Genomic DNA, 21265 nt, shown 5'->3' with positions numbered 1-21265 from the left:
AGCCTTGTGTAAAATGGCTTTGTGGGATAAGGGTTAAAATCAAATATAAAGGTCATTCTTGGCCTTTTTAGCTGTACAGTTTTGAATGTTATCTACATTACGGACTTTTAACCAAGCATTCCTTTGTCTGGTCTGAAACAATCACACAACAAACAACTTCACAGATTTTTAAGCAAGAATTTGGTAAACAAGTTAGATTTTTTTATTGTGGATTTTCTTTAGTCCACACAGATTATTATTATTAACATAAATACAGGGTGAAATATACATCTTGCTAATTTGAGTAGATGTCCCTTAGCAAGTTCAAGGTTTTAGCGTAGTTCTATCCGTCCAGTGTTTCCTCTCATCTGAGATCAGATCACAGAGGCATCGGGTCATGGAGGGAAACTCTGGACGTATCTCTCCACAGTGATGGACCTCCAGCTCATTCTGGGTGATTCCAAGGCGGCTCCATCCTACTGTCACTCGTGAACAAGACACCTAGAAACTGACCCACAACCCAAAAGGACCAATCCATCTGAACCATGGCCTCAGATGTAGAGGAGCACTGGAGCAAACCACATCCTTGGCAAAAAGCAAAGGGGTGACCCCGAGGTTTCCACAACTACGCCTTGGGATCCAGTCCGGGAACACCACAAACCGGATCGGTGACAAGGGGAAGCCCCGGCAGAATCCAAATGGAAACGGGCTCGGTTTTGTGCCAAGAATGTGGGCACAGGTACTGCTGAGAGGTCTGATAGGTGGAACACACTCTCTGGTCCTCTTTCTTAAAATTATGAACCGCCATTGAAGAGGCGTTCCAACCATGACAACCCATTTGTCCTGATCCATTTTAGACAAAGACGATCTACAATATGCAGATGAGGATCTTGTTGCCTACTTCACAGGGAAACGAGTGAGTTTACTAGATCAGGCATTGGATAAATGCAAATCTGAACATTAACAGTTAACTAATCAATTATTTTCAAAAACAATTGAATTCTTATTTACATTGTAAGAAAATATTTTACAAATTTGAAACTGATTCACAACTTCCATTGAGTCACAGTGGGCCAACCTTTGGGTATTCTTTCAATAACATCTGCATTTCCACTCAGGGAGTCTATTACAGTAACCAGCTTGGTCAGCTTTCACTGATCAGGAACATTTTACAGCTACAGTCATAAGAATACAAGAGTTAACTAAAATGTTAAAACTATTGGGATTTGAGGTTCAGAAGAGACACAATTCACAGTTTTAAAGAAATTCTCACTGTGACCCTTTGGTGGTAAAATAAACGCGTGTCATCTGAACAAAAATGGACACAAACCACTTTTTGTTTTCCTTTTAAATTGGTCCTCCGGTTTGGTGGTGAGGGTACATGTGTGGTCATTGGTCCAGATCATTGTTGTGCAGGTACCTGGAACAATCTGAGATCTTCTCCACCTGTTTTGCACTCAGATTCCCAGAACACATGGGACACACTGAGTCGGTCTCCAGCAGCCTGCAACAACGTTGCTCATTAATTATGATCAGAGAGCGAACAGTGGAACAAAGTTTACTGTCTGATCTACAGTCGAGGTGGGAAATTAATAGCCATGAATGTCAGATTCATTTTGTAGCTTTAATGATTTATTTGGGCTGAACGTTTTAATGTGGAATGAGAACACTATGTTGATGCACAGCTTATTAAATATTGTAGATTTTCAATAATCCACACAGGTTCCAGGTTTTCCAGTGCATCCAGAAAGTATTCACAGCACTTCCTTATTTCCTCATCTTGTTTTTATAGCCCTGCTCTAAACTACATTAAATGAAATGTTTCCATCAAAACTGCACACACAAAACCCATGAAAGACAACATGATGTTTTAGATTTGAAAATAGATTAGAAATAAAATAAGCAATCATATGTACATAAATATTCACTGCCTTTACCATGAAAGCTAAAGATTGAGCTAAGGTGGACTATCTTTCCACTCATCCTTGAGATGTTTCTACAGCTTAAATGGATCAGTTGATTACACAGAATTTAGAAAGATACACACAGGTCTATAAGTTCCCACAGTTGTCAGTGCGTCAGAACACAAACCATGCATGAAGTCAAAGTAATTGTCTGCAGACCTCTGAGACAGGGATGTCTCAAGGCACACATCTGGGGAAGGGTCCAGCTGCTGCTTTAAAGGTCCCGATGAGCACAGTGGCCTTCATCATCCCTAAGAACCATCAGGACTTTTCCTAGAGCTGGCTGGTTGCCTATACTAAATGATGGAGGGAGACCTGGAACTCAATGGTGACTCTGTCAGAGCTCCAGCTTCATTCTCTGGAGAACAGATCCTTTCAGAAGGAAAAGCCATCTCTGAGGCAATCCCCCTGAAGGTCTCAGACCAGGAGAAATAAAGTTCTCTGGTCCGACAAGACAAAGATTGAAAAATCTTTGGAATGAATTTCAGGTACCAATGTTTGGAGGAAACCAGGCACCGCTCACTGTGAGCCCAGTACCATCCCTACAATAAAGCATGGTAGTGGCAGCATTTTGCTGTGGGGGTGTTTTTCAATGGCAGGAACTGGGGGAGTAATCAGGGTGGAGGGAAATGATGAATGCAGCAATATACAGACACAACGTGGATGAAAACCTGCTGCAGCTCTGTGAAGGTATTTGAGATATGTGGACGTGCATAAAAGTTTGTAGCAGCATTTTTAGAAAGACTTGAAGCTGGAATTGCTGCCAATGGTGCTTCAACAAAGTATTGAGTAAAGGCTGTGAATACTTATGTACTTCAGACTCCTTAAAAAAACGTCACATTCTTATGGGGTGTTGTATGTATGTAGAGTTTTGAATTTAATCCATTTTGGTAAAAGGCTGTAACGAACAAAAAAGTGAAATGCCGTGAAGATTTCCAGATGCACTTCACATAAAGGCTCAAATATATACATACACCTTCACTAATATTTGGATAAATATCCATTAACAAGTTCCAGAGAAACGACACATTTTCTTCATGAGTGAAATCTGGCATGATTTTGAGATCTGACCAATGATCAGAAATGGAAGAGCTCATTTAAATTTCTCTGGTTGCCGACCTGGAAACCTGCTTTCTTCTACAGGTTTGAAGTCAGGGCTGTTCTAGAAGCATAAAGCCAGGCTGCTTTCTTTGAAATCACTGTGCAGCTGCACCAGCAAATTGCATCAGATGGTGTGAACGTAGACACAAACTGTCACCTCCAATGAACGGAAATTGTTCAAGAAAACAATTGAGGCTTAAGCTCATCATAAACTGGAATGTGCATTGCTGGCCACAGGGAAGGTTTGATGGTCAGACCAGATGAAGATTGAGCTGTCAGGAACAGTAGTGATGGCATTATGCTGTGGGGCTGTTTTTGGTGCTGGTGGTACAGCAAAATCTGGTCAAATAATACAGGAGGAGGACTACCTTTAACTTCTCCCAAATCAACAGCTAGATGTGGAAACTTGGAGTTAGGAGTTCCAACAATGATCCCAAACACATCAAAACAAGTTCAGGAATGGATAAAGCAGTCTTACCCACAGCTTCTGAAATGACTCTGACCTCGACGCCATTGAAGATACATGGCCCATGAATAAATGCTAGGTCTGTGTCAGAAAACCAACCAGCTCTGATGTGCTCTGCCAGTTCTAATCACAGACTGGTCAAATATTCAGGCAGAATACTGTGCCAAAGCCTTGCTAATGTCTACAACATATGTGCTTTCTCTCCAACCTGCTAAGAGACATATGCATATATTTGAGGCGGTTATATAAGAAAATCCATCATACATTCATTGGAAATGAAAAGATGTTTCTTTAAAACAGCAATCTGATATGTTTTAATATTTATTATAGCATATACTCCAAATATGCTACTAAATGTAAAGTTCATTTGTTCTGCTGATGGTACGTGGTGAATCCACTGTGAGGCAATCAAACTGAAAAAAGCCTAACTACTTCGACTAAGAGGGAGGAGACTTAAAATTCAGTATTGATACCAGTTGGTAACAGTCATCAGCAGAGACTCGAGAGCATTTGTAAGTATAGTTTTGATGGATATGTTACTTACAGAATGAACTGAGAGTAGAGTGCAGGGAATTCACAGTGAGGACAGATGGACCAGTCTTCTTTCAGCATGTGACGGCCCTGATTTAAATAACATTTAAATAAAACAGTTGGATTTATCTTAGTTAAAAGAAATGCAGATGAGGGGTGCTGTTTTTAGTACCGTGACAATGCAGTAGGGTATGTTGTTCTTGCAAGAGATGCACATCAGGTCGTTCTGCGGCAGCTGGAAGCCGCAGAACGGACAGGGTGTGGTTTCCTCCTCTAACTCAGACATGTCGGGATGACTGCGAGCATAAAAACTGGGACTTACAAGTTGTGCAGCATAGAAGATGAAAGAGGTAAAAACTATAGCCAAATAATTAAACATTATGAGACTGGAAAGAGCAAAAGATGAAGAAAACACAATTTTAACAATAACTTCTTGCTCACCGAACCAGAGCCTCGATCTTCTTTCTGTACTTTAGGTCGATCTGGTTTCGGTACTCCGGTCTCATCAGCATGGCTGCAAAGCTGAAGGCTGAGTTCTTCAGTCCGGCACGTTGGCATTCAATGACTGCCGATGTCAAAATGGGGACGACATCTACACACACATATAAAGATGAGTGAGCAGAGAGGATTAAGATGTTCAGGCAGACGTGTGTGTATGAACTCACGTGCAGTAAACTTGCTGATGTTGTTGCTGACCCGAATGAGCATCCGTGCCCCTTTGAGATGATCTCCTGTCTTTACGTGGATCTACAGGATAAACAGAGACAAGATGAGAACAAGCCTTCTCTCTTTACACTGTTAGCCTTGCAGATATAAGTGCAAATTGAATGACTACAGCAAAGCATGGATATTTCTCCTGTTCTTCTTCAGCATGAGCAGCAGCATGATTGTCATCCTCACCTTGACCAGCAGATACGAGTGTAGGATCATCAGATTGGTCGCCATCTCTGCAGGAATCTTAATCTTCTGAGCCTGCAGCTCCGTGTACATGCTGAACAGCATATCATGGGCATTTCGGTAGTTCCCTGTGGTTTTTTTTTCATGCAAAAATCATTTCTATGAACACGTGGAACGCTCTGTTGCTACTGGAAGGTGAGCATTTGTGAGGACGGTGTGAATGTCTGTACCTGCTGACTGCTCCTCTCTGGCAATGATGATGGCGGTGTGAGCAGCCTCGCTGTATCTCTGCAGGGCCATGTAGAGACGGAACAGGTACTTTGCCTCCTGGGAAGAAGCGACAAATTTCAGATGACCCCCTTTAATATATTTCAGCACACCATCTAGTTCCATGAAATACATAAAAAACTAGATGGATGTGGCATGGACCTGGAGAATATGATGATCGTCATACTCTGCAGTTACAACTAGACATTTACACGTAAAAAAAAAACAAAACTCTAAACAGTAAAATGCCTACATTCATTACGATCCTTATGCATTTAAACAATCTGGGGAAAAGACCAGATGATGACATCACAGCTGTGTAAGCTCCTGATTAATTTACAACATTTAATTGAAGGCTGCATGGTGGTGCAGTTGGTAGCACTGTTGCTTTGCAGCAAGAAGGTCCTGGGTTCAAATCCTGGCGGGGGTCTTTCTGCGTGGAGTTTGCATGTTCTCCCCGTGGAGGGACTGGTTCACTTCAAAAAATACATGGCATGAGGAAACAACACTATATGGAAATATTAAAGTAACATCTCAAAACATCAGCCAGGAATTAAAATTTGGACAATGATTCTAAGCAGCTTGAGGATAATCAAGTGGATGTGTTGGAGATCTTAATCCTGAAAAACATGTGTGGGCAGAGCTGAAAAGGTAGCAGTTTGGTCAGGGTCAAACAATGGGACCAAAGTTCCAGCAAGCTTGTTGAAAGATACCAAGAATGTTTCAAGACAATTTTACCAAAAAGTAAGGAAATGTCTGTCCATTTCTGAATTTAAGTAAAGAGTCAAAAATATTTTTCTCTTATTATTCTGGCATTTAGTAAATCAAATGATTTAATAATTCTAACTCACCTAAAACAGGAAACGTTCAGTCAAACAGTTATATGTCTTGTTACATACCGTATGTAAATATCTGGTTTCAGCTGTAAATTTGCTCATTGGACGACTTATTATTTAAAAAAACCCGGCAGCATTTAACACATTTAATGGATCTAATCTCCAGCCAGTTTTTTAATATTAGCAGCCATCTGTCAAGGAGCAGGACCATTTCCAGTATAAAGGAGGTAAAAACATCTGTCTGGGGAACAAAAACACATTGGGGAAGAAAGATATCTGTGCAATTAAAAAAAAAAAGACTTTCCACTTCATATGAAAAAGGTAGCCAAAAAGAGTGCAGTCACTAAAATAAGAGCTTGTGAGATTAGAAACCAGTGAGATCTACTGTGAAAACACAGATTACTTTTAAGTAAACCCTGCCTGATTCCCTATACTCTCCCATACATGTAGAAGTAAAAAAGAACACCAATTAAAATATACATCATTTAAATATATGCAAATTCTACATTTCAGTATTGATTACCATAGGCATCCCGTCACATTCTCCCAGGAGATATTCAATCAGCTTATTGGTCAAAGAGTTGTCTTTGGCTTGTCCCACCTGATATGGAAACACACACCCAGTTGAACACAAGTTTGTTTTGTACATATACATATAATAGTTTGGCACAAGCCGCTCTCACCGTCTCAATGGCCAGCTCAATTGCCTGGTTGTCTTCAGTTTTGGGACACTTTAGGAAATGATTTAGAGCCTGAGAGGAGAACACGACCATTATGCTGTATGAAGGTTATAAAGTGACTAATGAGTAAACAAAATAAATCAGGTCCTCTTACTTTGCTGTACTGTCCACACTTGTGGAAAAACTTGCCAGCCAGAAGGTGTTTCTTTTCTCCCTCAAAGTACAGAGCAATGCTCTGATAGTCCTCCTGCGTCGCTTCAGCGCCTGATGATCACAAATCAAATTCTGCACAACTGAGTCTAAAATCACTGAGCAGCAAATTAGAAAAACAATGACCACAAACAGCAGAAAAGAAAACAATAGTTATAGGTTATAATATCTAGATGGTGTGGACACAGAGTAACTGACCGATGATGTCTGCGTAGACCTCCATCTGTCCGTGCTGCTGAGCCAGCTGGAAAGCTTCATCATTACAGTGAGACAGAACCAGGAAGTGGATGGCTGATACATAGTCGTTTAGGCGCAGGAAGAACCTGCATGTGGTAAAAGAGCATCATGGAAACAGAAGAACAGCTGACAGAAATGATCAACTGCAGTTTAGATTTTCAAGATTTTTTTTTTTTTAAAGTTCATCACTAAAAAAAACACGAGGTCATTTTAAGGTAAAACTAAGAAATAAAGGCAGCAGTGATAGAGAAACCAATGTGTAGTTTCTCATTTGGAGCTGCTGTTGCTATTAAAAGAAAGTTTTTTTGTTAGAACTGTGCCAGATTCGATTCAGAAAATAAAAACCATGGCTACTAACAAACTAAACAAGCAAATAAAAGGTTACAAAAACTGTACATCCTATAAACCACTAACATCGTTTTGGCTGGTTTATACTATAGTGTTATAAAGATGAAAATACAGACTGATGTTGAAATTCTGGAAACATTTGTTGATGTAAATTAAATGCAGATTTACTACATAAATAAGGAAACACTGAGCAGCTTTGGACTGTACATCCATCTTCAGGCTTGTTGATCCTACCTGGCAACCATTTTTGCTCCGTCGATGCTCTGAGTCTCCCTGACAACGCGAACTGCTTCCTCTGGATTGTTCAGATGGTCCAGCAGCACACGGATCATGTTATCCCAGTCTTTTGCACTCTCATAGGCCTGAGCTGCTTCTTTATATCTGATGCACACAGCACATATAGCATCAGATATTCTTCTTAACACTCAGTATTAACAGAAGAATAAGATGCAGAGAGTGACAACCCACTTGCCGTCCGCCTCCTTGGCCTTTGCGTACTGAAGGTGAATCTTTGGAGAAGAGACATTTGGGAGCAGCTCTCCCACCTTCGCCCTGAGGACAGAGAAGGAAATAGCTGAAATACATTAAAGTAAAAAGACTAAGCAATACTGAATGCTGGAGGTGTATCTCACCAGTTCTTGCAGCGAATGTAAACCGACGCAGCCTTATCATAGTACAGCCCCTTTTCATACAGCTGAGCGGCTTCAGAGAATTGCTAGAATGAAAACAAATCTCGCATGAGGACAGAAATCAAGACGTCAAAAACAAGTTCAGTTAAGTTCAGACATAAAACATCCCAGTTGATATTTTGAAGTCGCATTTAACGAGTAAGAAGTTTAAATGAGAATCAGAGGAAACAAGCACACACAACTTACAAAAGGCATCACTTTTCTCTTTCACTCCATCATTGCATGCAAAATCAATGCTGCATTTCTTGGAAACACAAGACACACGAAAGGTTGCAGAGAGATGCTGCGTGCACAGCACAGCTATTGTAGGAGCAGATCTGCCTTTGCATGTCCTTTCAGAATTAGAAGCAAATGCCAACTCCGTAGACAAGAGTTTGGGATGAATAGCTGTTTCTACCTTCATGCTCTCTAGTATGGCTCCACATTCCTTCTTGAGGACTCTGCTTGGGTGTTGAATAGCCTGAGCTGCTCCTCTTCGTATGTCACCCATCCTGATGGACATCCTGGCTACGCCAGCCTGGCACGCCTCATCATGCTCCTGGAACTGCACAGAAGGATGAGAAAAGGGAGGTTAGAACAGAGAACATGTCTCGGACCATGACACTGTGCTATAAACAGCAAGGCTCACACATGCGTGTAGACTGTAACCCCTGGCACTGACGTTAAACGCTGGGTAGGAGATGTGCTTTATGATGGAATCTACTTCAAGAAGGATACATCTTGTGGAATTTGTTATTTAGTGTCTGAATTGTGACCAATAATAAACTAATAAAGTGCTATTGTTTACCAAAATGTAGTTGTGCTTAGAGATTGTTATACAAAACATTAATTTCAGAAAACTAAAAAAGGAAAAGGGGATTAGGGAAGAAAAACTTGATGTTCTGTGCTCTTGTGCATTGTAACAGTAACATTTTACATCCTTGTGCCAACATCATTTTAATGAATAGCTAGACTTTAGGTTTTTTAAAAGTTTCCAAAAACTAATTAGTTGTAGCTTGGCTCTACAATTCTCTACGTCCCCCATTTCCTCACAGCAGAGAAAACATTGTTAAAAAGAAACAAAATACAAAAAGACAGACCAGCTTCAGTTTGTCCCGGAGCACTTTAAAGAAATCTGTTACCTTCCATTTAATGTGCTCCTTTATTTATTTAAACCTCAGCCTTAACATCTGAAATTGTGATCGCACTTACTTTATTGTTGTGCGTCACGCCTTTTTCATAGTGTGCCAGAGCGTTAACATAATCTCCACTGGAAGAGAGAGATTTAGCCACAGTTCAGATGCAGCCTTTAAAATGGTGCATACAGTGTGTGTGAGACGTGTGTCTGCACCTACATGAACTCCAGATGGACTGCGTATTCTTTGGATATGAAGGGAATCTGGTCCTCTGCAAGCCTCTTGGCCAACATAAGAGCGCTGTCCCAGTGCAACAGGTCTCTTCTCATCTTAAACACAAACAGTGCATCACCATGTTATCGTTACTGTTTCTATTATTCGTCTAGTACACAGAGATTTTACTACATACCAAAGCTACAAGCTAACAATATCACACATTAATGTAAACACACCTCCAGAGCAGCTACTGGGCAGCTTGAGGACAGATAAAGGTCCTGGGCCAGGTTGTACTCGTTCAAGAACATGGCCAAATGTCCTGCCAGTAAACTTTTGTCTTCTATACCCTGCAACGAGTTTCGTGAGATTCATGAGAGTTGGATCAGATCTGAAGAAGGTGACATCTGATATGAAGAGTGTGTAAAACAAAAACAACCAAGGTAACTGCTAATAACCTGTATACTCTGTAATGACAGGACCATGCCCACGTTGGCACTCATACGGTAGATCTGAATGGCCAGCTCCACTTCCATGTGGATCAAACAGGCTTTGCCTAATTCGGCCCAATCAGCTTCACTGCCTCCAGACTTGCACAGACTCCAAGACTCCTGGAACCTGGAAACAAACATCGGATCATTCGATTTGTTTTTTGGGCAGTTATTAATTTGAGACACAGGAGGTCAAAGTGCACGGATGGGAGGCGTGTCGTCATAGAGATACTGGGAAATCAGTGTTATGTGCTTCTCTTGGACGTAACTGCAGGAACATGAACTGTCCCTTTGATTCTAAAAATATGATTTTACTCCGTTTAAATTCTGCCATAAAAGCAGACAAGAGAACAGTAAACCGGAAAGGAAAATTACAAGAGTCTCACCAAGGACATCAGTGTGTCAGTACTGTATGAAGCCAAAGCCAGAACCCTTTTTGAAACAATAATAACTATTACTATTATTGTATAAAAACAGAATTTTTTCCTTCCACTCGTACTGTCTTGCTGCCTCACCTTCCCCTTACCAGTAAGCTATTTAAGTTTACCAGTTGACATATTTGTACCCAGGTATCAGTATTTTGGGGATTCTTGTAGATTCAAAGTTGGAACAAAAGCATGCTTCTGATCAACACTCCAAGGTGCTTTTATTGTCTCGCTTCACATCATGAAAGTCAGAAAGAAAGTTCTCCCATGCGCTGGAAGGAAGTTTTTGAAAAGCAACATTTAATCAAATGAAACTGTCTTACATGTAAACATACTAGAAACAGGAAAGTATTTACAGTCTTTGACAGCCTGACTAACCGTTTGAGCTTGAGAGCCTGAGAGAGCTCTTTGCTGAGCTCTGCAGGGCGGTCTTTCAGTGTATCAGGTGAGCTTTTGAGAAACGAGTGTGTGCTCAGAACTATTTCACTCGTCTTCCCGCTTGTCGTCTGACAGGTCAGCTCGCCGTTGTACATCAGCAGAGGCCTTTGAGAGTAGAGCAGTGCAGTGCTCCCCACTAACACCACCTGGGGACCTGAGCAGAGTGACAGGGGGGTTAAATAAACATCCTCTCATTACTGCTCATGTGTCTGAGCACAATGTGACATCTTCCTACCATATATGGTCGTTTTATGCAAAGCGTACGTGTAGACCTTGTCATCGTCAAAAGCCACAAATACACCTCTGTCTGCGTGCCAGTGGTCCCACAGCACTCCTGTGATGGTGGGAGAGAAGTTGGGGAGCTCGAAGCAGGACACCGTTACCTGGAAATGACACATAAACCAACAGTCTTTACAACTTTAGGAAGGAAGGAAGGAAGGAAGGAATAGTGGGATAGGGAATAAATTCTGGAAATAGAAATATTTTACACTCTTGTTTAAATTGTTTATACTTTTCCAGAACTGGAAAATCAATTTTGAGACTTTTGGATCTGTTGTTTTTTGTGCGAAATAATATGAATATGTAAATAATGCACACTAAAATAGAAGCAGAAAGTAAAGAAGCTGAAGTAATTGTGACAAGTGTTATGTCTATTCATATGAAGAAATAAACACTGGACGAGTGGCACATGTTTAATCTTGTGCAAATGTGTATTCAGTTTAGAAGGTGTGAGGCATTAATATATACTAACATTTGCAGGGGAGAACAAGAACCCTCCATTCTTGTCATCGATAAACATCAACCATGTGCCGTTTGGGTCAGGGAACACCTTCCTCACGCCGACTGAATGGCTGTAGCTGTTCACAGTCTCCCAGTCCTCCAGGAGCGCACACACCACATTACCCAGCTGAGGAAAAACAGGTTAGCATGACTAAATGGAGGTGGGACTGATACCTTAATGAAGACTATCGTACCTTCTGGTCACACTGGCTTGCATCGCTACTCCTACCCCTGAAACTTTTTCCCATTTTGTCACATATCCACAAACTCCAATGCATTTTATTGCAGTCTCATGGGATAGACCAAAACAAAGAAGTTCCTTATTGTGAAGTGGAAAGACAATGATGCATGTTTTTCCTAAATATTTTACTTAATTAATTCTAAAAACTGTGGAACATGTAGGTCTGAACTTTGACTGGCCCATTTTAACACATAAATGTGCTTTGATCTAAACCGTTCCATTGTAGCTCCATTCCTTTATTGGATCCAAGCTCAGTTAGATTGGATGAATGGCTTCTGCGAACAGCAGTTTTCAAGTCTTTTTATCTGCTTTGATCCTTGATATTTAGGGTTGTTGTCCTGCTGGAAGTTGAACCTCCATCCCAGTCCCAAGTCTTTTGAGGCTTCCTCCATCTTCCCATCCACTCTCATGTTTCACATGTTTGACAGTGGTGGTGATGTGCTCAGCGTAATGCGCAGTGTTGACTGTTGTTTTGTATGTAGGTCCCTTTACTCCGATACTAAATTGCTTCCAAAAGTCACATAACTAATGAAAAGACTCCACCTGGTATGCCGAGAAAATTTGTGAACCAACAGCATAGTTACTGCAGAAAGGTGCTCCTTGGTTCTAATGATAAATAATCACAAGAACCAAGATCTTTATGATAAATAAAGATCATCATGATAACTCTGATCTACAGGGATCCACAGCTCATGATGGAGAATATTTTAACTTATGCTTTCAGCAAATCTGCCCTTTACGGAAGTGTGCCGAGAAGAAAGGCTTTGTTGAACGGCAGCCACATAATGGTTCTGTTTGGACTTTGCAGCAGGTCATGTAAGGGGCAAAACAAACGGGTGGAGGAAGATGTTCTTGTCAGATGGGAACAAAATGGTATTTCTTTGCATAAATGCGAAATGTGATGTGTGTAGGAGAACTAACTCTGTTCATCACCCTAAACGCACCATCCCCAGAGTAAGATATAGTCATTGTGGCAATATAATGTTCTGAAGATCAAAGCGGATCAATGCGTTAGGATGTCCCAGTCAAAGTTCCGACTCAACTCCTATAACAAGAGTTGAAAACTGCTGTTCACATGTGCTAATCTTTCAATTGAAATGAGCTTAAATCATTAAAAAGGAATAGAGTATGGCAAAAAAATCAGTCTCTAGAGGTAAAAAGCAGGTAGAGACATACCAAGAAAAAGTTCAGGGTGGATGTACAATATAAAATGTATTTACTCAAGGGGCCTGAATATCAATACACTTGCAATCAGAAGGTAGTGGGTTCGATTCCAGCATCCTCCTGCCATATGTCGATGTGCCCCTGGGCAAGGCACTTAACCTCAAGTTGCCTACCAATCTGTGTATCGGTGTATGAATGTGTGAGCGTTAGTGAGTGCAATTGGGTGAATGTGGCTCTAGTGTAAAGCGCTTTGAGCGGTCTGTATGACTGGAAAGGTGCTATATAAGTTCAGTCCATTTACAATTTACACAATTATTTTGTGATTTGTATTTAAAAACAGAATAATCAAAAAACAATTCATCCTTTACCCTCCAGTTCGCAAATGCGGACTACTTGGAGTTACTTGGAGTTACGTACCTAGATTAAAAAACCCAGTAAAAGTTATCGTGTAGGATTTTAGTGTGAGAAAATGTGAAATGTGTAACACACTGTGGTCGAAAGTGCAAAGATATTTTAATAACTTTTATAGCTTTATGGAGAACCCTTTTGAAGAACCAGAACCGACAAGGATAAGAACCAGATGATCCTTACATCAGTGCCATAATAAAGAAAGTCTGGAGTAAGGGCGTGGCAAAGGATCCGTCCTTTTCTGTCATCATCTGGGAAAAGCTTCATCTGCTTCCTGTCCTCTGTATCTCTGCTTTCAATCTAAAACAGACATGCGACGTGTTTATGATGTAGCATGCTGAGTGATATGAGAAGCACAGACCAAACAGCAGAAGCCTCACCATGTGTAGCTGCACTTTTCCTTCAAAGAGAGCTGCTGCGTAGTCAGCGTTAAGGCACATGCTGGCTATGGTCCCCAAATACTCGATGTCCTTTATCTTTGACAAACCTAAGTAATGCACAAAAGAGTTTAAACCAGGTAAAAACAATGGCACGCTTTTCTGATGTGATTTTACCATAAAACCAGGCTCTGTTGTTCATCCCCACAGCCACATGGTACGGTCCCACTGCTACGAATGTGGGCTCTACCTCCACCTGAATGGCCACGGGACTCTCCTGTAACCCAGTTTTGGAACAGTGTTGGCCACATGTCCTTTTAAATCAATGCTTTTTCAGTGGTTGCTGCATGTGTGTGAGAGTATTCTCACCCCCTCCACCTGGTTGGAGACGGTGACCTCCAGCAGGGAGGTGAGGTAGGCCAGCCGGGTACCAAAGCTGTCCCCAAGCATTGGTAGCTTGGTCAAGAAGACGTGAATCGTGCCTCTCTGAGTGGAAAGTGCCAGAAGCTGGCCGTCATCTGTCCAGCTCAGCTGATCCAGACCTGCAGGAGAAGAGGCAGAAAATTGGGCGATGTGTTCAACAGAGCCTTACAATATCTCACTGAATGGAAAAAGAGGACAGGGTCACCTTTGGTCTCATCATCTAACTGAATAACACTGCTGATATCTTTGAGATCAGACAGATCATGGATCTTTATGCTGCAAAAGAGGCACAAAAATTACTTTCTTTACTTAAAAAAAAATATATATATATATATATAAATTAAGTATGTGCCTACCAGTTGTCCCCGCAGGAAGCAGCTTTGTTTAGTGAAGCTGAGATGGCCACACTGTATAGACTATCTTTATGGTTGCGAGCCTGGTAGAGCTCAGACCTTATCTCCCTGATGTGAGTGGAAATAACCAGAAAGTATCCGTGGGAAAAGCCAATCAGGATGTACCCATCACCAAACCTGCACAGTTGGACGAGAAGTAGTGAATTTTAGCTCAATAATCATCATTTACAGTAGCCTTGATGTTGCATCAGCGTTGAGAAGAGCGTGGATGGCGAACAGTACCAGCGATGGGATACGAGGTTTCCATACTGGCGCTCAAAGGCCAGCTCAATTGGGTTTTGGGGGTCGTTGATGTTGAAAAGTGTCAGTATCTTCTTGTCCACAGACATACTCACCTAAGGGCACAGCATTTGAAGTTTGAACATTATTCAGGACATCATGTGTAAGTATAAAATCAACACTCTTGAACTTATTTACCAGATAACACCAACCAGCTTGACTAGAAACCTACATGTGCATGTGGGTTTGAATAAAGAATACTGCAGGGCCACATGGAGACAGCAACCATAAAAAAAAAAAAAAAAAAAAGCATCTCTAAATTATGGCAACAATAAACTTTATACTTTAAGAATCTGAGTCAATAACTGTAAAAAATAAATAAATAAATAAAATATAAGTGTTAGGGTTTGAAAACTTTTGTATTGTTTATCACTCATGTCTGCTCTAAGTGCTTTTCCCTCCCACATGCCACAGAAAGGGAGATGGGGGAGACTTTGGAGGTTAAATTCAACATTAGTGCATGTCAAATGGAAATAAATGTTTAAGATTTAAATATTTACAATATTATTGTAGTAGCACAATCTTACACTGATACAAAAATTAAGTCTTTGTTTTGCATAAAATTTTTATTTCCCGATTTTAAGAAATATCTGTTTTTAACAAAATCACTGGTGGAACAATTATTATTACTCCTAACAAGTGTGTGCCATGTGCAGGTCAGATGAAGACTTGAGCTTTTTAAAGCAAACTCCCCAGGTGTAAAACAAAGGATAAATATGTGAAATTGCTCCTCAAGCCCACGGCCAAGTACAGTGGAGGATCTGTGATGCTGTGGGCCTGTTTCGGGGAACCCAGTTAGAGTGCATGGCATCATGAACTCATAAAACTACCAGGAGATTGTAAATAAAACCCTAGTGACCTCTGAAAGAAAACTGAAAATGGATCATCACTGGGTATTTTAGCAACACATAATTGACAGCAGGGGAACCAGTAATTGTGTTGATCAGTTTTGATTCTCACTCAGTGAACATAAGTTGGATAAAAATACTTTCTAAGGGTCTTTACACATCTAGGTACAGTTAGTTCATTATTATGTATTTATAAACTTCAGGAATAGACCCTTTCTCACTTTGCATTTTTTCCTTTTACCTGATTTGAGCACGCTGTGCCGGTCCGTTGTGGTGAAGAGAGAGCTGAGCTGAAAAGCGAAGCTCTCGATTTACCGGTTGGTCTACATTCCTACCCTCACCTATGGCCATGAACTTTGGGTCATGACCGAAAGAACGAGATCCCGGATACAAGCGGCTGAAATGAGCTTCCTCCGTAGGGTGGCCGGGCACTCCCTTAGAGATAGGGTGAGGAGCTCGGAGTAGAGCCGCTGCTCCTCCACATCGAGAGGAGCCAGTTGAGGTGGCTCGGGCATCTATACTGGATGCCTCCTGGACGCCTTCCTCGGGAGGTGTTCCAGGCACGTCCCACCGGAAGGAGGCCCAGGGGACGGCCCAGGACACGCTGGAGGGACTATGTCTCTCGGCTGGCCTGGGAACGCCTTGGGCTCTCCCCGGAGGAGCTGGAGGTGGTGTCTGGGGAGAGGGACGTCTGGGGGTCTCTGCTGAGTCTGCTGCCCCCGCGACCCGGTCCCGGATGAAGCGGAAGATGACGAGTACGAGTTTATATATTTAACTTAAATTAAATCCACATTCTGAAAAACCCAACTGAAGTTAGTTCCTGAAAAACCTCAGAGCTACTTAGGGATCAAAGAAAAGGCTACATCATAGCCAAGAAACACCAGAACGCACCAAGGTTCAGATGCAGAGGACAAAAATATACCAAACAGTAAATAAATGATAGATTTGCTCTTTATACTTAAACTAGAGAAAGGTAAGTACAATGGAACTCTGATTAGTGCGAAATACAATAAAAATACCAAAGTATATACAGAAAATAACTTACAGTATTCTCCCCTTGAGAGGACCTTTCATCCATTTTCATCATTGAGAAAAATATTTCAGCAGGCTCACCCCGAAGCGATGCCTGACAAAAGATCAGGAAGATCAACAGGATGACTTTCTCCAACCTTCTAATCCTTCTTATTACTTCCATAATCTTTAATGACAAACTGCCATCATGAAACCTTCATGATGTCCGGATGGTGTAGCGCTAACACACAGATTGTCAGCATGACTACCTGTCTTATTGTGTCTCCTTCGTGATTGCTGATGGTAAGAGTGTTGTCTTCACTTCCCAGAGCCAGCAGATTCTGAGAACTCCAGCACCCACATGTGATTTTCTTGGTGTGTTTGCCTTCAGCACCAAGCAGGGAAAAAGAGAAGTACACACAATCAATAGAAACAGAATAAAGAAGAACAAAACAAAAAATGTGTTTGCGGTGTGTGAATATTACCCAAGATGGGTATCTTGCGTGAAGTTTGTTGATTATAGATCAGCAGGTTTCCTTTTGCCGTCCCTACAGCCAACAGGGGGCCGGTTTTTGACCACAGGATGAAAGTCATCAGATCTTTGCTAAAACCAACAAGAAAACAAACCCAGAGCATTCAATTTTAGCAGTCAAATGCACTTGTATTAATTATCACTAGTGTAAATTTAATAGAACGTGTTCATATGCCCAGATTTAACTCTCTACTAACTACAGGGGTTGGACAATGAATCTGAAACACCTGTCATTTTAGTGTGGGAGGTTTCATGGCTAAATTGGACCAGCCTGGTAACCAGTCTTCATTGAATGCACATTGCACCAGTAAGAGCAGAGTGTGAAGGTTCAATTAGCAGGGTAAGAGCACAGTTTTGTTCAAAATATTGAAATGCACACAACATTATGGGTGACATACCAGAGTTCAAAAGAGGACAAATTGTTGGTGCACGTCTTGCTGGCGCATCTGTGACCAAGACAGCAAGTCTTTGTGATGTATCAAGAGCCACGGTATCCAGGGTAATGTCAGCATACCACCAAGAAGGACGAACCACATCCAACAGGATTAACTGTGGACGCAGGAGGAAGCGGCTGTTTCAAACGTCGGTTTCAATGGTGCAAGGAGCGCAAATCTTGGGCTGTAGACAATGTGAAACATGTATTGTTCTCTGATGAGTCCACCTTTACTGTTTTCCCCACATCCAGGAGAGTTACGGTGTGGAGAAGCCCCAAAGAAGCGTACCACCCAGACTGTTGCATGCCCAGAGTGAAGCATGGGGGTGGATCAGTGATGGTTTGGGCTGCCATATCATGGCATTCCCTTGGCCCAATACTTGTGCTAGATGGGCGCGTCACTGCCAAGGACTACCGAACCATTCTTGAGGACCATGTGCATCCAATGGTTCAAACATTGTATCCTGAAGGTGGTGCCGTGTATCAGGATGACAATGCACCAATACACACAGCAAGACTGGTGAAAGATTGGTTTGATGAACATGAAAGTGAAGTTGAACATCTCCCATGGCCTGCACAGTCACCAGATCTAAATATTATTGAGACACTTTGGGTTGTTTTGGAGGAGTGAGTCAGGAAACGTTTTCCTCCACCAGTATCATGTAGTGACCTGGCCACTATCCTGCAAGAAGAATGGCTTAAAATCCCTCTGACCACTGTGCAGGACTTGTATATGTCATTCCCAAGACGAATTGATGCTGTATTGGCCACAAAAGGAGGCCCTACACCATACTAATAAATTATTGTGGTCTAAAACCAGGTGTTTCAGTTTCATTGTCCAACGCCTCTATATGTCACACCTCATGCCGCTGTCTATCTGCAATGTTTTATTGATGCTGGCATCCCAGAAGAAGATGGAGCTGGACTTTGCAGCAATCACTGCCAGAATGTCACCATCCTTGTCCCAGTCCATCCCCACACAGCGCCTACCAGGAAGCAACAGAAACAGAGGAAGTCAACCTTCTGTGAAAACCTTAAACAGGTAAATGCTTTAGTGGGTCCCACAGATAGTCTCACACTTACCCCGGAAGGTTGAGTTCAGTCCACTTCTGTCCATGTCGATCAAATATTTTCACTGAGTTGTCCTGTCTGTCATTTAAATAATGTGTCAGTTTTTTTCTGATGTTGAATTATGAGAAGTGGATTGTCGCATGCTTTTAGAAAGCACCGTCACTCACCCAGCAACAGCAATGTAATTTCCAAGACTTTTCTGCCACTTGTACAGAACACAAGAACCTGCCCAGGCTCTGTCAGCAAGAACAAAAAAACTCTGTGGACACAAAGAGGACTTTTTAATTTTAAAATGATTTCTGATACCTCTGAATACCTAACTCCTTCAGGTTTACAATCAGCTAAAATTCAGATAGGTTTAGTTTGTATGTCTTCGTAGCTTGATGACCATTTTTACTTATGGTTGGTGGTTTTGTAAAGTAAAGTGTTCAGCATATATGCATGTCCATGTGTTTGAAGACATTATGATGGAGAGAAATGTCTTTAGTTTTTATGCATTTAATTAATAGAGAAGAAAAGCTCAAAATGGATGGACGAATGAACCTGCCAATCACCAGGCATTGCCAATTAAGGGACATTTTTCAGATATTCATTTTTGATTGATTTATTGGTGCATCTCTACTTAATTTGTCATTTAACTTATCATATCTAATATGTTGTTTTGTTTTGTGAAATTGAATGAGAGCAGGATTATGACAGCTTTCATGGATATCCAGTGCTGAAATGGTGTGGTGCAAATTTATCATACAGTAGCCTGAACAACATTTGTGGCTCAGGTGAAACATTTGAATACTGTTTTTTTTTTTTTAAAGGCATGGTGACTTGAATCCTTAATTCACGAAACAAAAGAAGTCGATTTCCTGAGGTCACGACCTGAGCACAATGTCCTCTGCATCAGCAACTGTGCAGTAGAGAGAGAGGGCAGCATTAAGTTTCTTTGAATACAGATTTTTGATGACTGTACTTGGTCAAGGAAAACTACTGCGATCGAGCGGAGACAAAACTTCCTGGTGAAACTGACACAAACGTCACTCTCTACCAGAACAGTAATCTATAATGGAGATCCAAGACAAAAACCACTGCTGAGCAAATAGAACACAAAGGCCCGTGTCACATTGGCCAAAAAATGGCTTTTGATCAAATATTCTGTGTACCGAAGAGACAAAAATGTAATGTTTTGGAGAGAATTTATCCCATCAGATCTAACAAAAAACTAATACAGCATTTCAAGAAAAGAACATCATAATGACATAATGGTTGTAGTCTGGTGGTCTGGGACTGCTTTGCTTCTTCAGGACATGGTGGACTTGGGGCAACTGAGGAAACCACAAATTCTGATTTCTACCTGAATACTCTGTACGAATCCAGCCATCAGTTTGTAAGATCCTGAGTGCACTTGGGGTGATGCAACAGGACAATCAAGCACACAAGCAGGTATACCTATAAATCCCTAAGAACAAGGGTTTTGGAGTGGTTAGATGAAGTCTAAACTGAAATCAGACTGAGTTGCTGCAGCATGAGCTGAAACAGGCCGTTCATGCTCTAAAACCCTCAGATGTGACTGAATTAAAACAATACTTGGAAGAAGTGGGTGCCAAGATTTCTCTACAGCGACGTAAACGAATCATTGCACGTTAATGTAGACCCTGTGGGTCTTTGTTATCTTTATCATATATATTTATTATATTGATGTGTGACAGAAAAGCAAAGACAGATCTAATCTGTAAGGGGATGATTACTGGTTTAAAGTACTGTAAACCCCATCATAAAGCGCTAAACTGGAGAAAGCAAATCGGTTTCTCACTTAGTTCAGACATGATAAGGTCGTAAAGAAGGCCCTTCTTTGTTGCTAACCGAGGTTCCATGAGGAAATTAACTATGAGACATTTCTAATTTTTCGCACGGTTTCTATTATTCAACACATTGATAACAATAATTTGTAATGTTCCTCTTCTGTAATCGAGGGCGACGGATTCATCTGTAAAACCGTATTTTCTACCAGCGAAAGGCAGCTGCTACATGTCAAATTACATTACTTTAACAGACCCAATGACTTGGCTTGTCATTAGCATCTGACATAAATAGAATAATGTGACAGAACAAAACGGAGAAACGAAACGGTTGCCTGAGCTAACACGATAGCCTTGAAACTGCCTGAGTAGCTAGCTCGTTGTTACACAGGCCAACATGAAACTCCTAAAATCACAAGAAAAACTTCTGTTTGTGCAGTTCTCACTGTCGGTACCAACCTTCATGTTGATTCAGTTTATTCACGCCAATCCTCTTTTAAAACAAAAGCGCCGTTTGTTTCCCACAATGCCTCACTCTGAGGCGTCTGTTGCAGCGATGTCATAGCAACAGCGAGTAGCCTATCAAGGCCTTGTTTCGACACACTTCT

At 41.3% G+C, this 21265-nt stretch overlaps 1 protein-coding gene across 1 annotated transcript; it reads right to left on the bottom strand.

Moving 5' to 3' along the window:
* Positions 1 to 179: 179 nt before the first annotated feature.
* Positions 180 to 21265, bottom strand: wdr19 (WD repeat domain 19). The gene is made up of 36 exons (XM_047365129.1): positions 21117 to 21265; positions 19035 to 19126; positions 18880 to 18945; positions 18657 to 18782; positions 17317 to 17435; positions 17101 to 17216; positions 16866 to 16946; positions 14916 to 15028; positions 14637 to 14810; positions 14486 to 14556; positions 14227 to 14399; positions 14035 to 14134; positions 13861 to 13967; positions 13664 to 13780; positions 11639 to 11794; positions 11123 to 11270; positions 10828 to 11041; positions 9992 to 10151; positions 9773 to 9883; positions 9540 to 9649; positions 9397 to 9454; positions 8603 to 8749; positions 8149 to 8231; positions 7985 to 8068; positions 7751 to 7897; positions 7130 to 7254; positions 6876 to 6985; positions 6725 to 6793; positions 6565 to 6642; positions 5169 to 5265; positions 4942 to 5066; positions 4707 to 4788; positions 4483 to 4633; positions 4214 to 4337; positions 4055 to 4131; positions 180 to 1483 (listed from the first exon to the last, which is right to left on the bottom strand). The coding sequence occupies exons 1-36, from the start codon at positions 21120 to 21122 to the stop codon at positions 1369 to 1371; spliced, it is 4032 nt and encodes a 1343-aa protein (XP_047221085.1). The 5' UTR covers positions 21123 to 21265; the 3' UTR covers positions 180 to 1368.

The sequence above is a fragment of the Girardinichthys multiradiatus genome, chromosome 5 (assembly GCF_021462225.1).
Source record: "Girardinichthys multiradiatus isolate DD_20200921_A chromosome 5, DD_fGirMul_XY1, whole genome shotgun sequence".
Taxonomy (NCBI): Eukaryota; Metazoa; Chordata; class Actinopteri; order Cyprinodontiformes; family Goodeidae; genus Girardinichthys; species Girardinichthys multiradiatus.
The sequence above is the reverse complement of the archived record's forward strand: the minus strand, read 5'-3'. Positions and strand labels throughout refer to the sequence as shown.